General features: G+C 43.4%; 1 protein-coding gene across 3 annotated transcripts; it reads right to left on the bottom strand.

Annotated features, from left to right (window-relative positions):
* Positions 1-1264: 1264 nt before the first annotated feature.
* Positions 1265-15135, bottom strand: LOC125288226 (cysteine/serine-rich nuclear protein 3-like). 3 transcript variants are annotated; one of them, XM_048234405.1, is made up of 6 exons: positions 14837-15135; positions 13475-13521; positions 7057-7263; positions 5757-6016; positions 4835-5137; positions 1265-3856 (listed from the first exon to the last, which is right to left on the bottom strand). In XM_048234405.1, the coding sequence occupies exons 3-6, from the start codon at positions 7241-7243 to the stop codon at positions 2381-2383; spliced, it is 2226 nt and encodes a 741-aa protein (XP_048090362.1). In that variant the 5' UTR covers positions 7244-7263; positions 13475-13521; positions 14837-15135; the 3' UTR covers positions 1265-2380. The 3 variants fall into 3 exon arrangements, with proteins under 3 accessions (XP_048090362.1, XP_048090363.1, XP_048090361.1); XM_048234406.1 differs by having other exon boundaries at positions 7102-7267; XM_048234404.1 differs by having other exon boundaries at positions 7057-7267.
* Positions 15136-22901: the final 7766 nt, after the last annotated feature.

The following is a 22901-nucleotide window of genomic DNA, read 5'->3' on the forward strand; positions in this document are numbered from 1 at the left end:
GCATCAGACACAGATGCAACTAACAGATTGTACAAGAATACTGGTACCTTCTACCTTCAGGAACAAGGCCTACACCAATGTAAGTTTGGGAGCATTTGAAAAAAAAACTTTCACAAAAAAACAACAACAGAGTATGTTAGGGAATATCTCTGTGGATTTTGATGTGGAACATCCTCAGTTATGTGCATGAAAAGATCATTTAAATGTTGTAATACAGTTATACAAGGTCTTTTTTTGAATCTGGCTCAAATGTACCAAGCAAAACACCTGAGACTGTTTTCCACTGTTAACACCAGCCTCAGCTGCAGTTAACAGTGGAAATTGCCAAAGTGCCCCAGTCCCCTAGCTTCGGAAAACCAAGCCTGCCACCTAGTGGTCACCTCTGGGAGAAAGGAGGAACCATTCTGAGTACCATTCTGGACCTAATCATAACACATAATTTTATGGTCAATTTTCAAGCCAGAAAACCCAGCTAATGACAACTTAATTTTAATTTAAAATGATAATTTGCCATTGAATAAATAAAAAATCCAGCAAAACGCTGAGAGAAGGAATAGTGGGCACAGTGCTGTTGTCCCAGCAGCAAACCAGCCCCCTGTTCATGACTCACCAGGCCAATGCATGTGCTGTAAAAATGTTCTGCCGTTGCTATTTTTTGTGTTTGTACAACTTTTGTTGTTGCTGTTGTTGTTGTTGTATAACCTATATATATATTGAAAGATAAAATAAATGTTTCATGAAAACTGGTCATTGACCAGTCGAGCTTCCCACCTTTTGCCCTGACGTTAACAGGAAAAGATGTGGTTACACAAACTCTGCCCGGTCAGAGTGTTGCACGTTTACACCAACCATACACCAAATGCGCCCCTTGTGCAAGACCGAACAGCTGTTAGTTTGTTTGTTATGAGGATCAGGCAGTATATTACTAAGTTTGATGCATTTCTAAAGTATTTATATATAAATAACTATTCAATCAAGTCAGCTATATTTCTAGTTATTATTGACTGAGATCTGGCCTGTTTCAAATACCCCCCATTTTCGTTTCCCCAACATCAACATTCTGACACATTACAAAATGGCCTAGTGTAGCCCGCCTTTCTGCCCACAGTAAAAGAAATGTTTAAAAATTAAACGTCAAGTTGAGGATGAAAATGACATTAATAACATGCAATTATCCAACATAATCACATAGTTTGAGGTACACAGAAATGCATGTATGTGCAGATACACATGCCACTTACATATACGGAATCAGTAAGATAAATGTGTTAATGATTGTTTAATCACAAAGCAAGATTGCAAGATAGAGACTGCAGTTGACAACACAATTACAAGAAAAGAATCAAGAACTACTGTTGTTACGACCTTCATTTGAAGTTAAAGGCTGAAATTACCTTCTGTATCTTACCCCAACATACACAAAACTTATACAGAAGCAGATTTAGATTTTATTTTTTCAATAAATAAATCTCCTTTACATTACTGTAAAAGAACAAATGAAAACAAGAGTGTTCAGAGTTGGACTAGCACAGATCAATTATATTTACAAGAATTTGGCACGTAAATCCAGAAATGTGGTTTCTTTTGAAAATAAGTCATTTCGTCCCAACATGAACATAATACATAATGTTCATAAACCTTTCCCAACGGTTGGGATTGGAAGGTTGATGTTGATAAGCCATTTGTATTTACCAACACATATTGAAAGTGCCTTCACAGAATCTCCCTGGTGGTTGACTTCACTTAATACACACATGATTCAACAAAGAAATCCTGGGGAGTATGACGGCTGTTTAGTATGGAGGTTAATGCCCAAAACAGGCCATTCACAGGATATTACATAGATAACATCCAACCTACAGAGAGTCTTTTCATCTCCAGCTAGAAGCCTGAGTCATGCTTTCGCAAACCATGAAGGACAGAAATCACAAAAGAGGAGACTGAAAAGATATAGCTGTGTGCAGTACCGTGCAACCATAGGCCTATTCTTTTTCTCATCTTCAAGTATAGAAATTATTTTATGGCCATGAAAAGCCATGAAGTAACATGCATGTAATATCAAAATCAAAACATTCCAAATTACACATACAACCATAAATAACCAGACTTTACACAATACCCCTTTTTTCTGGGTAAGAACATCCATCATGAGGTTCGGTCAGTCAGTTGGCCAAACCCTCTGGATGTCCTCTGTGTGTCCAGGACCTCTGGAATAACTGACATCAAACCCCTGAGGCAGCCTAGACAATTCCAAGTGCTGCTGCCCTCAGATGATCCCACAAAGGGAAATCTGAAGAGTGATAAAGATTCACCTTTTGACCTTTTTCTGACAGTCAAGAGGACCAGAATAAGGTGTCTTTTTTTAGACATGGCTAATTAGCTAGGCTTGATTGACCTCTACAGGCTTATTAGCAAGACTGAGGTCGTCTTTTTCTTCAGGCAGACAGGGCGGCTCAGCCTGGTGCTGCTTGGGGTCCTCTTTCAAATCTTGGTTCCCAACATGGCTTCCATTCTCGACTGGTAGCTCTTGTGAGTTACTGTTGAGAAAATTCTGGAACTCAACCTGCTGCTCCTTTTTTGTGTCTTTAAAGTCCTCAGTGGTTGAATAGTTGTTTTTCTCATCAGTGACAGAGCAAATGGCTGTGGAATGTTCACCATTGGATAAAAGATAAGAGTGATGTCCATTCTGCACTTGTGATTGGTTCATGTCTTTATAAGAGTCAGGCATAATACTGAAAGAATCAAGTGATGGCACCAAATTCAAATTTCTCGTCCCACAGAGTTTGGTAGAACTGTCAGTGCTAGCTGGCGCTACTGAGGAAAATGACCCATAGTGGTTGAAGTGATTTTGATTGCACTCATGCCCATTGATGTGGTTGGTGGTTGTGTAGTCAGACATGGCATGGTTGGAGTCTGTGTATTCAGCACCTGTGTAGAGAGAGTCCTGCGTGTGACTGGACATTGAACCGTTCAGCGCGTCGTTTAGTACCGTGTAACTGGGGTTGGCGATGGACAGTGCGTAGCCGGAGGTGGTGTAATTGGGCGCAGTGTGAGCAGGGGAGGTGCTGTAGCTGTTGGCTGTGGAGTAGTCGGAGGCATGGAGGGTGGAGGCGGAGGTGTAGCTGTCCATGGGGTAGTACTGCGCCGAGGGGCTACTGCTGTAGTAGGAGCCCAGGTCAGTGCCATCGGCCTCCCGGAGGGCTTCAGAGAAGCTGGGCAGCGCCGGGAAGACCATGGTAGATGCCAACGAGACGGAGGGCAGGGACACAGAGGGCAGCGAGACGGAGGGAGAACCCAGGCTCATCCGATCCTCGCCATTCCCCCATCTCCTCCTCTCCTCGTCTTCGTCGTCATCATCGTCATCCTCGTCCAGATCGCTGCCCGCCAGGCTGTGGGTGCTGGAGTCGGAGAGACCGCTCAGCAGACTGCTGCCGTCTTCGTCTTCGTCCTGCTCGGACTCCTCCTCTTCTTCCTCTTCGGTCTCCTCTTCGTCCTCCTCATCCTCCTCGTCTTCTTCTTCCTCCTCTTCTTCGTCCTCGTCGTCGTCGCAGTACTCCTCTTCCGACTCCTGCAGACAAGACTCGGCCTCGTTAGCCACATCCAGGTGCATGCTGGGAGCCTCCATCAAAGTATGGTCTGAGTCACGCTGCGATTGGGCAAGGGGGCTGTCGCCATGGTAACCGTTGCCGGTGGCGGCGAGGTAGAGGCTGTGCTGGTGCTGCTGCTGCTCGAGCTCCAGCTTCATGAGTGTGTGCAAAAAGTGTGTGCGCACACGTGCCGGGTTGAACTCGATGCGCCCGGCCGCATTCCCACAGCCATCCTTGGAGCACCCGCACGGGAAGGACATACGGTCCACCTGTGGACACACACACACACACACACACACACACACAGATACACGAGTGTGTAGTGGTTAGAGAGTCAGCTCAGTTTTTAGTGATTTTCTGATGAGGTTTTGCATCAAGCACTTGATGAGCATCCACCAATGAACCTGTGAAATGATCTACAGTAACGCAGTATTGAATGGACCATGTGATTGTTGAGAAGTGAGGGTACATTGTCCTAGCTTCAACAGGTAAGAATGAAACGTGATCATTATTTACTGATAAGTGCCTGCATCATCTCCCTAAACGGGTAGCATTAACGCCTGTAGCAACCCTGTAACCTTTCAAAGACCTGAGTGTGTCCAGCTTATTTGCATCTCTACAGTAGCCAGGATCACAAGTCTTTTAACATCCTTTTATGTGCATAACTGAAATCAAAGATGTAGAGCCCTAATGTCAATGCTGGGCAAAGTGCAAAGTCAGTCTATGAGTAAAGTTCTCGTGTATGAACTGAAGCCATCATGTGGCACATGACAGCTTTTAGCTGCCCCACCGATGGTTGTGCTTGGGATCTTCATGGCGTTACATTTGCAAATAGATTTTGTATAGCTATAGCTTTATAAAGTTATCTTTAGTTAGACTTTAAACTCAGCACTTAGCATTTAAATTAGCGGCCGTAGTCTGTCAATCAAAAGATATTTCTCCTTTTCATGTTCCTGAAGCGACATGTTGATGGAATTGCATATATGCCACGCAGTTCCTGAAAGGCTTTTCAGCCAGCACATTTCCGATGGACCGCCACCTGTGTTGTAGCGACTATTGTTTTAACGTATCTGCACACAGAGCTAAGCTAGCCTAACGGTGTCAGACTGAGTTATAGCACGCACAAAAACAAGAAGGATTTGTATCCTCTTATCTAACTCTGGGATAGACAGCAAATAAGCTAATTTGAAAAAAGTTGGCTTGTTCCTTTAAGAAGTTCAGGTGTTTTCACGAGGATGTTTCCTTACCTGGCACTTGATGCCGGCGAGGCTGCAGGCGCAGGTCTCGGGGCGGCAGCAGCCTCGGCACTGGCAGCCGCACTCCTTGCGTGAGACGCGGATGGCACGCAGCGTGTGCCGCTCCTGGCCGTCGATGCGGCGGACGCCCGAGGCCCTTAGCAGCGCGCGTCGCTTACGGATGCCCAGCGGCTGTAGGAAGAAGTACTCGTCCACCTCGGCACTCGCCACGTCGATCTCCTCCTCGCGGATATCGGCCAGCGTCAACGCTGCCGCCGCCGCCTCCTCCGACTCAAACACGCCGCTTTTGGTCAGCTGCAGGGGAGAATTGGCAAAGGTCAAGGTCATTCAAAGGTCAGTCAGCACAAACGGTTCTCTAACTTAACCTTAAACGGGTTAAAGGTGGAGTCAGGGATTGTGCAGGAAGTCACATTTGTTTGTGTTTATGTTTATATTTAAACTTATTAGCAGACGAAACATCAGAGAGGTAGCTCACCTCTTCTTTCAGCATTCCCAGAGAAATTCCATGTAGGGTTTTGTTTTTGTTTGGTTTGGTTGGCTTTGTTTGTTTCCAGTTTTCTGAGTCTGGGCTGCCTACAGAGACCGTTTTTTTTTTTTTTACAGTGTACTTACGGCATGGGCAGCTAGCAGTTGTGAGGAGATGATTGCTGAATGTGACAAAAAAATGTATGGGCTTGAAATCGAATCAAATCCCTGACTGCACCTTTAAATGCAGAGGACAAATTTCTTTCAGGACAAAAGTAACTTAACTAACTTCACTGTAACCCCATCAACTAAAGACATTCAAGTAATTTATATAATACTCATGTTGCTAATTTATAAAAAAAACTGTTGCTTTCGAACACATAACGTTCATTGTTGATGAACATAAAGTGAAATCTGCAATGACAGGTGGGTGTCGAGGTGTGAAGACCTTCAGTTTGATGGCGTTGAGTTTCTCCTCCTTGAGGTGGTCCCTGAGCATGTTGCGGTGCCACCTCTCCTGCTCACGGGCGAACTCGCCCAGGGTAAAGCGGCGGATGGAGCTGTGGCGCGGCGACATGCCCAGCGAGCTGCCACCCTGCGTGGGCACGCTGGTGAAGCCCTGTCGACGGCTGAAGTAGTAGACCGTCACGCCCTGGAAGCTGACGCCACGCATGCGCATGCGCTTACCGCGCTTCAGAATGGACGAGGCTGCAGAGACAGAGAGAGAGGGGGGAGATGGAGTGAGGGGGGCAGATAGATAGGGGGGGGGGCAGATAGATGGAGTGAGGGGGGCAGATAGATAGGGGGGCAGATAGATGGAGTGAGGGGGCAGATAGATAGGGGGGGCAGATAGATGGAGTGAGGGGGGCAGATAGATAGGGGGGGCAGATAGATGGAGTGGGGGGGGCAGATAGATGGAGTGAGGGGGGGTGGAGATAGGGGAATATATGAGAGAGAGAGTTAAGACAAGGCAAAGTAACAGAAAGAGTGAAAAAGATAGAAAGAATAAAGATAATGATAGCATATGATTGATACCATAAAAATAGAAACATCCTTGCTCAAAGGAACACATACAACCTACAATGAAGATAGGCAGTGAATAATTGCTGTAATTGTCTCATCTATGTAATCACAGATGACAGAAGTTAAAATAACTTACTGTACATTACATATTACAAAATGACATATTTATAAATAGTGAAAGTCCCAAGGTTTCCTCCAGATTGAGATAGTGAAGAATAGGTAAATTAACTGAAATAAATGAATAATGAATGCACAGTGACATAAATGAAATAAAAAAGAGCAGAAATTAAACAATAAAAGGATGAGTTGTAAAAAAATCACAATAAATACACAAATCATTGAATAAAAAGTAATTATGGAATTAGTAACTAAATTGTGTAATCATGGCTGTCACTTTCATATGTGGCTTTTATAAGGAAAGCAGAATGCAGTCCTAGCATTATGAAGATAGATAATATGATCAACAGCCTAATATCCCTTTAGTATCATTCTGAAAGTAAGGTCAACAGACCTTGATATATAGCCAGTAAGTGACACCAGAGGCCTCGCAGGCCCATAACGGTAAAATAGATCTCAGATGTAAATGAGACAAATGTTTCTTGTAAAAAAATGTTTTACATATACACATATCTATTTTCTAAAAACAGTTAATAATAGTATATTACATATTGCCAGCTTATTCAACAAGTTAGAAATCAACTGAAAGCTCAGCTGTCCTGACTGACCCTGAGGTGACCTCCATCGCAATGCATGCTGGGATGGACACTCACGCATGAGTTGGGTGGTGGGGGGGTTGACGCTGTCATTGCTGTTGCCACTGTCACTACCGGAGACGTCATCGAACTCTGGCAGCAGCGAGCAAGGGGAGGAGCCATCCTCCTCAGAGAACTTCCTCTTCAGGATGCCACTCATCGCTCTGGAAGGCCGCGCCCCACACTGGATGGGGGCAGAAAGAGATAGAGGATAGAGAGAATGTTACAGATCAGTATTGTAATACAGGTAAATTGTGGACACAGGTAAAATAGAGCAAAAATACAATGTCTCGTGAGGGCTTATTTTAAAGCATCACTTGTTTTTTATTTGAGTATAAAGCGTGAAAAGAGATGCTTAATCTACAACCATCCAATCATTAAACTTCTAACTTGAAATGTATATTAGTTTTACATTAAGTATTATGTTCCTAATTCCTTTATTTCTGTTGAGTGAAACAGATAAAGATCTCTGAGTGAAACAGAGAAAGAGATAGAGAGAGAGAGGGCAAAGAGAGAGAGAGAGAGAGAAATAGAGAGACAATTTTTCATTTTCTCATTGGGATTTTTCTCAATTAGGATTTTTCTCATGAAAATCATATGTCATATGTTGTCTTTAGTGACAGTGGAGAATCACTTCACTTCACTACACACTGATCTGCACACATAGATATGGATACATGTGCGTAAACATACACACACAATATCACACACATACACGCTCATTCGCACACGCGCGCACACACATACACTTAGAGACCCTCACTGATGTTCTATGTTCTCAGCTCTTTCTTTCCATTGTATCCCAATGGCTCATGCCTTTATGTCCTGATTACTACTCCCAACCCCACCCCACCCTACCCCTTCATCACCCAAGCTCAGCTCTCTCTCGCTCTCTCTCTCTCTCTGTTTCTCTCTCGCTCGCTCTCTCTCTCTCTCTCTCTGTTTCTCTCTCGCTCGCTCTCTCTCTCTCTCTCTCTCTCTCAATTTCAGCCTTCTTTCTACCAACCTCCATCGCTGGCTCTCCCCCCTTACCTCCCTCCCTTCATCTCTCCCATTCCAGCCACCCCTCCCAACCTCTGCCCCTCCTTTCTTTCTCTCTCTCCATCATTTCAGCGTTCTCTCTCTACCACCCTCCCTTGCCCCCGTTCCCTTTTTCTCCTTCTTCTCTGTCTCCCTCACTACCTCCCTTCATCACTCCCTTCCTCATTGTCCTTCATCTCTCCTTCTCCAACTGTATCTTGCCTCGTATATTTTCTCTCCTTCCCTTACTCCCTTCCTCCTTCTATCCTCCTCTCTCTCTCTCTCTCTCTCTCTCTCTGCTTTAGTCTCTCCATCTCTCCTTCCCTTGCTCCATACCTCCTACTCCTTCCATTCTCTCCCTTAAAATTCACACACTCCCTCTCTCCATCCTCTCCCTTCTCTCTCTGCTCTCCTTTTTGCCCCCCCCCTTCTACCCCCCATCTCATAAACTCTCTCTCTCTCTCTCTCTCTCTCTCTCACCACCACCACCACCACCACTCACCCCCACCTTGCTCCCTCTCTCTCCTATTATTGTCTCCCTCTCCCCCCCCCCAATCCGTCTCTCACCACCCCCCCTCCCCCAGTGGTCCCCTCCTCAGTCAGGCTTCAGCGCAGACGGAGACAGAGGCAGCAAACGAGAGAGCGAGAGAGAGAGAGAGAGAGAGAGAGAGAGAGAGAGAGAGACAATAATAGGAGAGAGAGGGAGCAAGGTGGTGGTGGTGGTGAGAAAGAGCGAGAGATGGAGAGAGAAAGAGAGTGAATGGAGAGAGATGGAGAGAGAGAGGTAGTGAGGGCAAAGGAAAGAGATGCAAGAAGGAGAGAGGCAGAGCAAACGAGAAGCAGGGAGATGCAGAGGGAACATATTTAACGAACAAGTTTAAAACACCACACCACAAAGAAAGATAGAGACAGAGGCATCTGCAATTAGATCTTATCTTGCCCTGTGGGTTTAGCTTCATGTTCATCAAAATAATATCACTAACACAATAAGTAGGCATGTCCATGTATGACAACTGCAGGCGGCATTAAATACAACACACACAATCTATATGCACCTGAAAGAATGTATAGAAAAGCACAACATATCCAAGTGCACGCACATGCATGCATGCACACACACAGTCCAGGGTACGCTGCAGTGGTTAGGATGCTGGCTTCTCTGTTCCAGAGCAGATATTCAGGGCAACTGTCAGCTCCACTCAGCTCCCTCCATTCCACACACACACACACACACACACACACACACACACACACACGTTTCTCTCCTCATTCTCCTCCTCTCTTGTTCTTCTCCTCCCCATTCCTTTAATTACTTCCCTGCTCTTCTTTTCTTTTAATCACTTTCTCTATCCCCATCTCTCTTCTTCTCTCTCAAACCTTCACTGATGTTCCTTCTCTTTCTCTTCATTTATATATTTTCTTTCCCCTTCCCTCATTCCCTCTCTATTTTTACTTTCTTCTCTTCCCTTTTTGTATCATAACCTCATCCCTCTCTCCTCTCCTTTTCACCACCCTCCATTCAATGTTGTTCCTTCTCTTTCTCTTCATTTATATCTGTCCCTCATCCATTTCTTTTAGTTCTCTTCCTTTTTTTCTTATTTTTCTCTCCTCTCTTCTCTTCTCCTCCCCTCCCCCCACGCTTCTGGCTCTGCGCTTGTGGTTCATGACCACGCTGGTGTGCTGCTGCTGCCGCTGCGCTGGTGTGAGGTCAGAGACGAACAGGGCAATTCTGCCAGGGCACCTGGGAGTCATTACAGTCTGGCTGATCCTGGACCAGCCCCGGGGCACTTACGCAGACTAAAGGTCACTTCCTTTCCCTTCTACGGGATTAGAGATAACGTGGATGAGGGGAGAAGAGTGTCAGATGTCACTGCCTTTGTCTTCACTATCTGTATCTGTAATTAGCTTTTGTACAGGTGCATCTCAAAAAATTAGAATATCATGGAAAAGTTTTTTTTTTTTTTCGCAGTTTTTTTTTTTTTTTTTTGGAAATCAAAAATCCAGAATCTCAAAATGTTACAATAAAGAATTTATAATACAGAGATGTCGACCTGAGAAGAGCTCAGATCAGCTAAGTCAAAACACCGACAATGGTTTCATGAGCCTTTAATCACCCAGTCTGGGCAGGGCAGTGGACTTTTTCGAGATGCAGTTGTATGTGTTGGTACAAACCAGTTTAGCATATGCCACTACACACCAGCTTAGCATGTGGTGCTACCATCCATCTTAGCATGGGTAAAGACAAACCAGTTTGTCATTTACTGACAAATACCACTACCAGGCTATTTTATCTCTATATTCTTACACGGCTCTTCACAATGCCAGTAGAACGCTCCATTGACTTATGTTCTAGCGGTCTAGTTCTAGCGGTCATTATTTTCGACTAGAGGACCTCTGAAAAAAATAATGACCGCTGTCAATGACAGCGGAGTTTGTGCTTCTAATTCAAGTCTTTCATATCACTCCGCAATTATCATACATTATTAATGTAAATTACATATTTTGTTATATGTTGATGTATATTACATATTATTTGTCCATTCTTGATCAGCTGCTCATGTTAACGCATGGCACAGACCGAGGACACAAGGAAGGGTCAGGTGCTGTTTGTGTCACTTTTTGGTAGGGTGGTGAGTGTGTTGGTGTGCTGGCGTTGTGTAAGGCTTCCCTCGAAACACCATTGCTAAGATTAGACTCCTCATTTAGCCTGGCATCACCAGATCATGAATAACACATGCAGCCCGTTTGAGTGTGTGTGTGTGTGTGTGTGTGTGTGTGTGTGTTAGACTGTCTTTATCTGACTGAAGGACATGACCACACAAAGAGCTTTTCATTCACATCTAGTACACACATAATACTACTACACCTAAATACATTTAATAGTATTTAATAGTGTTTGGACAGCCACAGATTAAAAGACTGATGGACAGACAGACAGACAGATAGACAGGAAGATCAAGAAGATCAGGGTCAGGCACCTACACAGGTATACTATAAAAATATGCAGACAGTGAGACAGATAGACAGACAGATAGATGGTATAAGCATGGAATAGTTAAGACATAATCATTTTTTGGCAATAGCTGAGATGACTTGAGAAGTGTGTGCGTTATTTGCATGTGGGAGTTCAGACGTTACTGTGAGTGTAGGTGAGGTGAACACCACAGCAAACCTCATTGGCTGAGACATGGGTTGGGTCACAGGCCAAGTGTGTGTGTGTATGTGTGTGTGTGTGTGTGTGTGTGTGTGTGTGTGTGTGTGTGTGTGTGTGTGTGTGTGTGTGTGTGTGTGTGTGTGTGTGTGTGTATTCTCTCACTGACTAAGAGCTGGGTTGGAGTCCCAAGCACATCTCCAGCTCCAGACTCCAGCTCCAGGACAGACAGATAGGTGCTAATTTTAGACTGGGAGACCGTAGAAGACGACAACGCTTATATGACTCACTCTAGCCGACACCCATTCAACTTCACGACAGCACTCATACAGTTTGTGTCCACTCACACTCACTCGTGTGTGTCTACTGCAACCAGACCTCGAACTACTGGTTGACCACTATTAGTGTGCAGATATGAACACTGGACCGTAGACATAACATAGTCTTTAACGAGATGGAAAAGAGATCGACTGCATAGGCTGGGAGCAGAAATACTCTTCTGCATCATGCCCTACTCTATAGAAGCTATACGTTCATTCTAGAGTGTGAGAGAGGAAAGCTTCATCATTAGCATCATCTGTTCTAACGAAGCTGTGCATGCTATATTCTAGAATATTCCAGTTTGTATTCTCATGCTCTCTGCACATATGACCCTGGCGAACATCAGCATATTGTATAATCCATGAGCGAATTCTCTGTCTCTCTTTCTTTCTTTTTTTTTGCCAGACTCTCTGCACTCTCTTCTTCTCCTCCCTCCTGTGTCTATCGTGTCTCACACACTCTCTCCTCCTCCTAATCAGAAGCAATTGGAAGTGAGATTTGCATACGGCCAGTTAATTTCATAATTGCATTTGCATATGCATTGTGCTTAGATAAGGACGAATGTGTACTCAGATATATGTGTATTGCGGTACGTTTCTTATCAAACGGGGAGGTGCAGGCTAGTTCTGTGTGCACAGTGTTTCCAGAGCTGGAGACACAGTAGCTTTCGCTGAGACTGAGTGCAAAATGTGCTACAGTTATGTTCTGAGCTCGAGCACACCCCGCCATCCCCTCCACACACACACACACACACACACACACATACATCCCCTCCACACACGCACACACATATGTGCACACGCACACACACACACGCGCACACACACACACACACACACACACACACACACACACACACACACCACCACCACCCCCAAACACACACTCCTCCACCACCACCACCACCACCCCTCACCCCACCCCCTTCCAACCTCCCCTCGGCAGAGACCGACCGAGCATTCCAAGCGGCCGTCATGGCAACGCGCCAGGAGAGTAGGGGGAGGGGGGAGGGGGATGGGTAAAAGGGAAGAGGAAGGGAGTGGTGGTGTAGGGGCTTTGAGTGGGGAGTATGTGAGTGTGGTGGTGGTGGGTACCATCACTGGCTAAGAACAACATTAAACAAAGAAAAACTGCCTAGCTGCCTAATGCAGAATCTTCTTCTCTTACTGCCTCAGTCTCACACAGATTACTAGTGCAGCAACAAATAGCTTGCACTAACCACCGCACTGCATCCAATGGGTCACCTATACACATTAGCGGGCCCGCCCTTACCAGGTGGCTGTCACAGCTGGACCAGAACTGGGCCTGACGCCGACCAAGGCTGAGCCAGATCTGTTTCAGAGCTGGCTTGTAACTGGGTACCAGTTAGTTGTGCAATATATTCCGACAGACAATAACTGGGTACCAATTGATCATGTTAAATAAATACCCTTGCACAGATCATGACTCAGAATCAACTCATCCTGATAAATACTACAGCATGGCCAACAACTAGGACTAGACAAGTGTGTTAAATACTAAACCGTAGATGATAACTATGTACCATCTGATCATGTTACATTCTCCATAAAGGATGGCATTCACTCAAAAATTTGGTTGGCAATTGGCATAATCTGGTAAACCCATATTACGCATAATGATTCTCTGCATAAATGTTGAATTGTGTGTGGTTGGTGTCTCTGTGTGTGTCTGTGTGTGTGTGTGTGTGTACACTTGTACTGGGGATGGCTGTTTGCATGATACACTTGTGTGCACAGCCGAACACAATACTTACATACACTCCTGAGTGTGCATGTAATATACAATACCATACAAATGTACAATGGCATATATGGTTGGAAGAATACATGTCTCTAAGTAACACTGACATGACTTATTTTGAATCTGGAAATTACTCACCTTCCTACTTGCAGAACACAATTAAGTTGATAGGAGGTGTTCCAGACCTGCAAAACAGTTAACAGTTGTGAGAACCAACACCAGAGATGCATCCTTTTCCAATGTGTCCTTGGGGTCCATAGCTATCTAATTCTCTCCCATGTAAAGCTGACCAGTAGTTATGTATCTGCAACTGTCTTTGACAGAGCTCGTTGACATTATGAGAACATTTCATACTGAATGTTTACTCAGTCGTTATCTATAACCACTGGAATTAGAACAGTGACATATGTCCACATATGTGTCCATGTGCTGCACCACCCCCCCACACACACACACACACACACACACACACAATCATATAGACTCACACATACACAAGTATGTTCATACCAAACACAATCCGGCGTGCGGATTGTAGACACCACACACACACACACACACAGTGAAGGCTCCCCATCACTGAAGGCTGTGTAATTGGCTCCCAGGGGAAACTAGGGGGAGACGGCCACTCACTGCCCAACACACATGCATCTCTTCTGGGTGTTGAGCTGGCCTCCGCTAGGACTCCATATGGATATATTTTAGAACATGCCTGAGTGAGTGAGAGTTAAGAGTATACTGTGTGTGTGTGTGTGTGTGTGTGTCTACTCACTCAGGCGTAGGCTACTGTATGAACAGACAAGTGATACATATCAGCTCCATGTTAATTAATGAGCTACGTACAACATTTAATTTTCTTGTGTTCATCAGATCTGTGGTTTGCAGTAGGCTAGGCAAGCCTTTGAAAAGTGAAGCAGCACCAAGCTTCAGTTCAGTCCACTGTACTGTTCTGTTCTGCACCCACACCCACATAATATCCCAGAAATCCCACAGACCCATGGAAAAGTACCACATCTAGCTCTATTCTCTCTCTGCCATAGCAACATAACTGTGGAAAATAAAGAGGGCATTTTTCAGTAACACTTACATTTAGCATTAATGTTTGTTTATGAGCATGAACCGAGTTTGTAAAACGTGTCGACCCGGTACAGACATCTACATTTTTCAAAAGAACTGAGAGACAGAGACAGAAAACTCGGTAGCAGTGACCTGTGTTGAAGCTATAGCACTCGTTGGATTCGGCGGCTAGTTTCATAAGCGGTGATGCAACGGCGTCTCTGTTCCACAGGTGAATGGCTCAAATAGACCATCACGCAGGTGAGATGTCATTCAACAGCTGACGCCAACACGTTAACCTGTGCCTTTTAGGAGCTCTCCTCTCGCCGCTTCAGTGGATGAATGAAGGCAGTCGTGCAAACGCCGCAAGGTTGCAGTACCCATGCGTTTAGCCTAACAGAGCCAACACAAAGACAGAAAAATATCATGCAGTGAAAAACTTACTTGTCATGTTGTCAAATTGCCAGTCGGGCTATCAGCAGCCAAGAGTCTTAAACGCTGTAGCCTACTGTAACCGGAGCAGAGCACAGTCTATGAATGAATGGACGAATGAGCCTAAACGTAACGTAAATTCTGATTTGCGAGAAATAGAGTCGATGTACATGTGGATTAAATGTTTTGTTAGGAGCCTATGTCATGTCAGTGACAAACCGACTAGCTTAAATATTCGCGGTTACAGTAGCCTATGTGCCGGTGACATTCTCTCCACATCTACCTATTCTTAGCCCCTCTCCCTCTCTTCCTTTCCGACTGCTGGAACATGAGCTCTGGCAGCAGTTCGGTCGACCACGTGACGTCCGTGCTCCAATCCCGAGCCCGGCAGAAATGCGAGAGAGAACTGCGGTGAGCTGCATCCGCAGACTCCACACCGGTCGAAACGTGATAAAAATGTGACGCGGTAAGTCATACCTGTATGAGGGATAGCCTACACCACGAAAGCTGCTCTGATAAGGGTGACCGGGGCCACATCATTTGGAGCTAGGAAGTTAGGGCGACACAATGTAGTTTTTGTTTTTGACAGTAGGCCTAACAGAATGAGTGAGATTAAGGTCTTATTATTAGCATAAACAGGCAATTTGTCTGTAGGCTATGTTACTTTTTATTAGGCTATTAATAGCAGACATGAACATTTCATTGTTTATCGTAAAGAAAAACAGTTTGTTTACTGGCTGACCTGCTGTACTACTTGACCTACTGAGCGGGTTCACTGATGGATGGTTGTAGTTTACTGGTGTTTCTGTTAGGACAACTTCCCTTTCTCTCCTCTCCAACAACCCAGTCTTTTCATTGTCAACACTAAGGGGACCCTGATGTAGGCTAAAGTAGGCTACTCTTGGATACAGGGTAGGAATTTCACAGCGGCCACGACGGCCATGGCCGTCGTAGCCCCTTGCATTGGCCGTGAGGCCCCTTTGAAAATCAGAGGCTTACAGGCCACGGTAGCCTTGGTTCCCCATTCTTTCAATATTCTGCTATGCGTCCTACTAATAGCGATTTTTAGTTAGCCTGTGGCCTGTCATAATCTTAGCATTCACAGTGCAAATTAATTTAGTTTTTTTACGCAGTGGAGAAAGTGACAGCGCAAGAAAGAAAGTGCGTCCAAATTCACCCATTCTTCTAGGTGAACTACTCGCGAAGTAGCCTATTCATCACACAGACATCACAAGTATTACATGAAAGAGCTTTTTCTCAGCTTTTAAATGTTGTTAGCCGGTAATTGCTGTGTTGAACGGTTCGCGAGAAAAGTAAATATAATTCAATTTAATCATACATTCTACTGAAGGTTTTGCGTCCCATGATCTCCCTACCCATTCATCTCGGTGGAATACTTCACGAACCCTTCTTTTAACACATGACAAACCATATATCAGAATAAACAGCAGACCTTACCGAACACAAAAGTGTAAAGCAGTCCCCTGTACAGTTAGCCGTTCCAGAGTAATCTATTTTTGAATTTGTAGTAAATTTCGACATGCATGGATGTCTCCAAATTTGGGCTTTACGTTTTACAATGTGTTTAAATTGTTCCACATGATTTCATAACGGGCCAAATACAAAATAAATGTTACAAATATCGCCTAGATATTGGTAAATCATAGGACAGCTGACTAAGAGTTTGTGAAAGTAGCCTTAATGATCACAAAATGCTAAGCATGCATCTAGGCTATTTGAGTTTCTTAAAGCTGAGCTGTGTTATTTCATAACAGGCCAAATATAAAATAAATGTTATATATAGCCTAGATATCTGTAAATATTAGATGATCAGATGATTTACAGTTCTATGTAATATGTCATGTTTCATGTTTTTGTAATGTTTCATACAGTGATGCAGGTCTACTGCAGTGAATAGGCTAAATACAACTTTGATCATTTTTACTGTATAGTTAACTTTGGCCTTGGTGCACTGACATGTGGCCTTTGTGCCCCCCAACAAATATGCCCAACTGAAGGCCAAATGGCCTTGCCCCTAGGATGGTGAAATTCCAAGCTTGCTTGGATAGATAGTGAAAACTAGTGTTATCACAGTGCTAGACCTAGGCCTATTACATGTAATGTGAATGTTTCTAAGGGAATATGAAATGCCAAGTGGCCATGGTCTCTATCTGCAGATGGCTCACTGCCTACACCCATACAGAAAAATCAAGGGGAAAAATATATTGTTCAAGCTGCATATATGTGAATATATTATTTTTCTGTATGAGCTGCACCATGGTCATTATGATCTCCAGTGCTTTGCAAGAGCTCAGCCCCAACTTTGTCATCACCCTGTAATCAGATGAGAAGAAAGTAACCATAATACATTAATCTATGATTCACATGGCCATGCTGTCATCTGAAGACCACAAGGGAAAATGTGTTTTAAAAATGGAGCAGAACTAAATGATTTGGCCTTGACCATGGAGGCCTTTCTTGTTTCTTACAGTCAAGTCCTTACTTAGGGGCCTATTCCCATGTCAGAGCCACATGGTGGCTATATTGAAGAGGTCTGTGTCTCTTACATATGGATGTATAGTACTATTTTTTATTAAGTCTGTCTCAAATTTTAAATATTGGAATATATTTTACAGAGTGTTTCATGTTTACACCTTTCTTAATTATTAATTAATCTAAGAAAAAATATGGCATTAAAATTATACAGAAGAAGTACTGATACAGGAAAAAGGAAAAAAATAAAAGGAATGTCAACACATGTAATATGACCATGTCCTGATCAAGGTAATTTTGACACAAAACAAGAGAAAGCTTTAAAAGCCAAGTGGCATTTTCCAGTATCATTTTTCACATTGCTTCCTGCGTAGGCCCGGACTGACCAATTATTTCAGTGTTGAAACATTCGGGTTGTCTTTTAATATAGGTTTGCCAGTTATTGTGTTCATTTCACATCACGATTGTTTCACATCTAGTTATTGACAACATAGAGACAACATTTCTAGCTTACACACACACACACACACACACACACACACACACACACACACACACACACACACACACACACACTAGGGGTTTCACGACTACTGTTTTTTACTAATTGTTAATAAAAATAAAGTTTTTCATTGTTGCCAGTGGGTGTTTCATCTCTACATGGTTATCAATGGAAGAGTGTTCTTTCTTTTACTTTAGTAGCTGTGCACAGCTCACGTCAGTGTGGAACAGTTCTCATTTTCTTCCATTGAAAGGAATGTCTAGTCCGTTTAGCCTGTAGCTAAACACACACACTCACACACACACACACTTACACAGATGTTTGGTATCAATGTTTATAGTACCAGTCAAAAGTTTGTACATCTCCTCATTTATGACTCATTATGTTTTGATATTGGTGCACAAATCTGAAAACTCAAACTCAGATCTATGAAATACACATAGGGATATAGTAAACAACAAAAAAAGCTAAATATTTTATTTATTTGTATGTTTTTGGCTTCAAAATAGCCCATTCTTGCTGTGATGATAGCATTTCACACTCTTGGCATTCTCTGGACTATCCAGAATGGTCTTCCAACAGTCCAGAAGGAGTTCCTAAATATCTTGAGCACTTGGCTTTTCATCCACACATCGAGAAGCACTAGTCGAGAAGCATTCTAGGTGACCTTAACCTGAAGTTGGTTGTAATGATTCTCATAGTGTGCAAAGCCATCATGAAGGAAAACGGAGGCTACTTTGAAGAATCTGATTCACATTTACGTTTATTCATTCAGCAGACTCTTTTATCCAAAAAGAGACCTTAGTTAACAATTAATAAAACAATAAATACTACTACTAGTTTACTCAAAGTGTAGTCGAAGGTAGAGGAAAGAAAGGGAAGTGCATGGTAAGTGTTGGGTGTGTTAAGATTCATGAAACACTTTGTTTTCTTCTGTTAAAAATATATGTTTCATGTGTTATAGGCTTCATAATAGTGTGCATAATAACAAATGACTATTTTAGTGACTTTCACACATTCTCACAGCACACAGCACTTGCCTATGTGGCAATTTTCTCTTTCTTAAAACCTACTAAATGAGCAAAAAATGTTTCTCATCAGTCCATATGGATCCCTTTTAACTGATGTTTCTGTGGTCAGGATGATGCGAGGCTGGTGCAACTAGAGAGTGAAGTTACCACTACTGTCCAGAAGAGGGAGCCAGACTATAACAATGACTAATTAAACAGGCTTTGTCATCGTCCATTATTATATATGTGTATACATTTTGAAATATTAGAAAGGAAGCATGCATGAATAAATTAATAAGTAAATACTGTACATATAGTACATACATACACATACATACATACATACATACATACATACAGCATATACTGTACATACTTTGCATACATATATATATATATATATATATATATATATATATATATATATATATATATATATATATACATAAGTAGAATGCAGGAGGCTTATCTACAATGTTTTATCTTTGGAAAAAAGTCTGTTCATCCTTGCAGTGTTTTCTTTAGCCTTTTTAGGATTATCTTAAACATTAGGAGTGACAACCCTAAAAGACCCTTCTTGAACATGATGTATGAGCAGTTATTTTTGTATGAAACCTGTATAATCACATAGTTTTTCATTTGTCAGTGGTGACTGTGGCTAGCGGTGGTGACTGTGCACAGTCTTTAACTTCAGTCCATATCAGTTAAATGATTCAACAATGAAACAACTAAAAAATGCATGTCATTACACCACTGTCTGTTAATCCCCATGTAATCATGTAAGAACTGTACAAATGGCAAGTATTATAATACCCACATCTGCCACTTGATACTTGTGTACTTTTGACATGCTTGTCATTGGCACAACTAAGGTGATTAGTTACAGATCAGCGTGAAGTCAAAGCCACTACACCAAAGTGATTTCGGCCCACGGAGTGTGTGTGTGTGTGTGTGTGTTTGTGTGTGTGTGTGTGTGTGTGCGTGTGTGCGTGCGTGTGTGTGCAGTGTGCTCCCACGATGACATTGGCCTCCACAAACACACTGCTCCATCGGCTGCTCCACAGTGCTGATGTGTGTGTGAGTAATGCGAAGAGAATGAGACACACTCACTTTTTCCTACAATCAGAGAGAGAGAGAGAGAGAGAGGAGAGAGAGAGAGAGAGAGAGAGAGAGAGAGAGAGAGAGAGAGAGCAAAAAAGAGGGAGTGAAAAAGTGTGGAGAAGAAAAACGAGTGGCAGGAAAAATCTGCAGCCGCCATCTGCGTTAGTGTTTAAATAGAGGTCCGGGCATTACCCCAAGCTAAACAAGCTAACTGCAGCCAGCAAACTTTGAAAATGCACACTCCCCTTGTCTAACACACACACACACACACACACACACACACACAATCCACACACACTTCTCTCTCCCTCTCTCATTCTCTCCCTTCTCTCTCTCTCTCTCTCTCTCTCCCTCTCTCATTCTCTCTTTTCTTCATCCCATGGCTAGAAGCCTCATATTTATGAGCCTCTAAAAATGAGTTTTTAAAGAATGTGATGTGAAGTGTGTTGTTTATGCTTTGCCTGGGAAATGATCAGAGATGAGTTAGTGGGATTTGTAGTTTTTAAGTTGTGTGACGTGGCTAGATTCTCAGAGGCTGAGAATGTCTCCTTTCATCTAGACTCAGGGAGAGTAGAAACAGCTGAGCCTCAATAATGTCTCTCTGTCTCTCTCTTTCTTTCTTACTTTCTCATTTTACTTTTCTCTCTCCCTCTCTCCCTCCCTCCCTCCCTCCCTCCCTCTCTCTCTCTCTCTCTCTCTTACAGTCTTTGTCTCTTTCAAGTCATTTTTATGTTGCCATGACCATTTCAAAATTGAAGATACTAAACACATTCAGGAAGAATTAAACATATAGAATATACAGTATATGTACAATATATACACTGATTATACAAATTTATATGCATATATGCAAAAGTAAGACATATTGCTCATATTCATAGCAAAATAATCTCTCTCTCTCTCTCTCTCTCTCTCTCTCTCTCTGTCTCCCTCTAAACTCTGGTTTAGTAGCAGATATGGGATCCATCGAACCACCTGAAAGTGAGCCACATTCATCTGGGTTAAATAATGCAGCATGGTGTACGCACTCACTCACTACCTTCTTACACACACACACACACACACACACACACACACACACACACACACACCTGTGTCCGTTTACATCCCTATCAGATCTGACCACCATGCTCTGCTTCTTCATTAGTACATGCTTCTTCATTACTGCCCCTTCCATCACACACACACACACACACACACACACACACACACACACACACACACACACACACACACACACACACACACACACACACACACTGTCCTGTCCATCACTGTCTGTCCTACATTCTCATATTCTCTCTAAATTCTCTGATTGGAAGCAAGTGGACCTTTCAGTCCTGTCATTACCTTTTCCTTTCTCCCTCTATTGAATTGTCTCCCTCTCTCTCTCTCTCTCTCTCTCTCTCTCTCTCTCTCTCCTTCTCTCCCTCTCTCTCCACGTTTCTTTCTCAATACAATCCCATTACATTAAATTCAGTTAATACAAGCTTTTTTATTAGTACAGCAAAATATGTTCAAACCATTTCTAGAGCTCGATTTGATGAATAAATGACAGGGATAAATGCATAAAATCTTGCTCAGTTGGTCTCTCTCTCTCTGTCTCTCTCATCCACTCATTCTCTCCAGGCTAAGTATGATTTATTCATCAATACGTGTGCAGTATGCAGTGGTTCTGGTGTGTCAGAGCTCATCTCTCATGCCTCTGCCTCCTATCATGTCACTCAATCCTCCCGGCAGGAGGGGGACACAATGTGGTCAGTGGGTCAGAGGCCACGGGTCTACTATATGTGTCATACGCTGGTTCTGATCTGGGCCGGATCTGGCCCATGTGTAAGCCGTAGCTGACCATAGTGTGAGTCAGCTCTGACCCAGATCCATGGCATTTGTATTGTATATTAATCAATAATTCTGAAGACCGACTCACACACACCGATCAGGTGCATATCTGGCACATCAGTGGTACACACATACATACACACACACACACACACACACACACACACTCACACACACACACACACACACACACACACAGAAGCACAGAGGGCAGGGTGTGCTTGGGAGGGAGCTATCTAGGAAAGGCAGGGACTACTTGTTGTGTGAGTTATGTGAGCCGGTGGAGGGCGAGCCTCCCTGAGCATCCTGCCAGCTAAGAGGACCCACGGGGAAGGGTTGCACCAGGGGGGCACATCCTGGGGCAGTACACACACACACACACACACACACACACACACACACTTCTCAAATACCTCTCTCTGTCTGTGTCTCTCACAACTCTGATAACCACACGCCCACACCCACACACCGTGAGGAAAGGGTGTTGCAGTAAATGAAGGGGATGTTGAGAGTGTAAAAGGAAGTGAGGGTGGTGTTTGTGTGTGTTTGTGTATGCGCCTGCTTTTCACAGGCGTGCAGTGTAGTGGGGCTTCCATGATTTGTTCAGGAATAATGGTATTTCCTGTGCTGTTCCATGACTAATGGTGGAGTGTGTGCGTGTGTGTGTGTGTGTGTGTGTGTGTGTGTGTGTGTGTGTGTGTAATAATATATCACTCCCTGTCAAGAGTTTCTACAAAGCTCATTCTCCTAATTAAATGTTGATGGCAAGCTTTCGTGAGAAATGGAGTTGTGTAATAAAAGTAAAAGACTGCTAACATAGACCTGTAGTTGTGTACTTGAATCACAAATCTCCTTATCCTCTCAAGAATGTATGAGCAAAATGCAGAATTACAAATCAGGGAGATTGAGTGACATGTGAGCTGTTTTCCTCGATGCTACTCTTCTGTTGTTTCTTTTGTTTTCTCTTACCCAATGGTCAATGACCCAGTTCTCCTTCAACAGCTTGTGAACATTGTGTATTTACAAATAAGGTCACTTCAGTGAAAGTCAACGTGAAAAGTGTCCATCTAGCCACTTCTCTCCTCCTCCTGCTCTCTTTTCTTCTCTTTTTTTCCTCCTTCCTCTTCTTCTC

The sequence above is a fragment of the Alosa alosa genome, chromosome 23, assembly GCF_017589495.1.
Source record: "Alosa alosa isolate M-15738 ecotype Scorff River chromosome 23, AALO_Geno_1.1, whole genome shotgun sequence".
Taxonomy (NCBI): domain Eukaryota; kingdom Metazoa; phylum Chordata; class Actinopteri; order Clupeiformes; family Clupeidae; genus Alosa; species Alosa alosa.